Source organism: Pteropus vampyrus, unplaced genomic scaffold (genome assembly GCF_000151845.1).
Source record: "Pteropus vampyrus isolate Shadow unplaced genomic scaffold, Pvam_2.0 Scaffold190, whole genome shotgun sequence".
Taxonomy (NCBI): Eukaryota; Metazoa; Chordata; class Mammalia; order Chiroptera; family Pteropodidae; genus Pteropus; species Pteropus vampyrus.
In genome coordinates, this window is record NW_011888971.1 from 841,997 (window position 1) to 843,346 (window position 1,350).

General features: G+C 45.2%; 1 protein-coding gene across 1 annotated transcript in view; it reads right to left on the minus strand.

Moving 5' to 3' along the window:
* SEMA5A (semaphorin 5A) overlaps positions 1-1,350 on the minus strand; it is a 456,698-nt gene that overhangs the window by 8,969 nt on the left and 446,379 nt on the right. Inside the window, exons 20-21 of the mRNA XM_011371413.2 lie at positions 1,099-1,254; positions 714-761 (exon numbers count right to left, since the gene is read on the minus strand). Of these exons, the coding sequence (XP_011369715.2) occupies positions 714-761; positions 1,099-1,254 (204 nt within the window). The remainder of the gene's footprint in view (positions 1-713; positions 762-1,098; positions 1,255-1,350) is intronic.

Consider the following 1,350-nt stretch of genomic DNA (forward strand, 5'->3'; position numbering starts at 1 on the left):
GATTGTGGCACCGACTGCCAAAGGTGACAGAGGCTGGACTGGGGTCCACGGACAGTCAGCCCCACCCTCCCATCCAGATGGGACAGACACAGACAGCAAAGTCCAAATTTTTCACAGATTTGAGTCAGATAATGTTGATTTTTGTCACTCAGAGAGTTGGAAGAATTCCCCTAGAAAAATCAGTGTCACCCTATTCCCCCTTATAGTTGTGTAATTCCAGCAGTCTGCAGATTTGAGGCTGGCTGCCATGAATTTGTATTATAAACATAAACAAAATTCTTGAATACTGTTTTATGCATGAGAATTCTAATTCCAGATTTAGTATCTATATAATATTGAGATATCAAAATTTCTGGTTCATAAAGCTTAGCATTCGTCGGAATCACCTCAAGGGCTGGTTAAACCACAGGCTGTCAGGCCCCACTCAAAGAGGTTCTGAGTCTGTAGAAGGGGCCTGAGAATCTGCATTTCCTTCAGGTCCCAGGTAATGCTGATGATGCTGGTCTAGGGACCCCACTTGAGAACCACTGATCCAGATGTCAAACACTGACTCTAAAAAATTTATGCTACCAAAGTGTACGGTGTTTGGGGTCCAGCAGTTCCCCCAGTCTGCTTTTTTTGGCCAACAGCGTAAACATCATAGGAACCATGTGAAGAGAAATGATCACAAAATATCAGAAATCAATTAAAGAGTCGTTAAAGGAAGAACTTACCTCCACACCTTTTCTCGTCTACGCTACTGGACCTTGCCACAGACACTTCTGGAAAAACAAAAAATGTGATCACAACACACACAGGGCGTTGGGAAGAAAGATCACGTGAACGATTCATTTACAAAACATCTAATGATTATGAGCAAAGTCTTCTGCAAGTGTTAGAGTCGATAAATTATACAAGACATTGTGGTTAAGAAAAATTTAAAACCCACCGTCATCTATGAATCTACACCTCAATCATTTGAAACCACGAGAGTTGATAGAAGCATCTGTTTCAGCAAATGGGACCCCGAAGAACAGCTAAAACTCCCACCTATGAATCTTCCCCTCTCTGAAGGCGGGAAGCTCACTTGACCACACCGATAAGCATCTCCGCCCTTACCTGGGATGAGATTGGAATCGAAAATGCATGGCCGGCTCTCAGTGGTGTTTCCAGAACACTGGCTGCCCACGGGGAAGAGGAGGACGCACTGGCGGGCGCGGACCTGGACCCCTGACACGTCACACTCGGTCCAGTGTGACCACTCCGACCAGCTCTCTGCAGGGACCAGAAAGGAGGAGATGCAGCGACAGACCCCCTAAAATCAATCAAGCTAGAAGCGTTGTCATGTTCCATGTGTCACTTTAAGTTTTC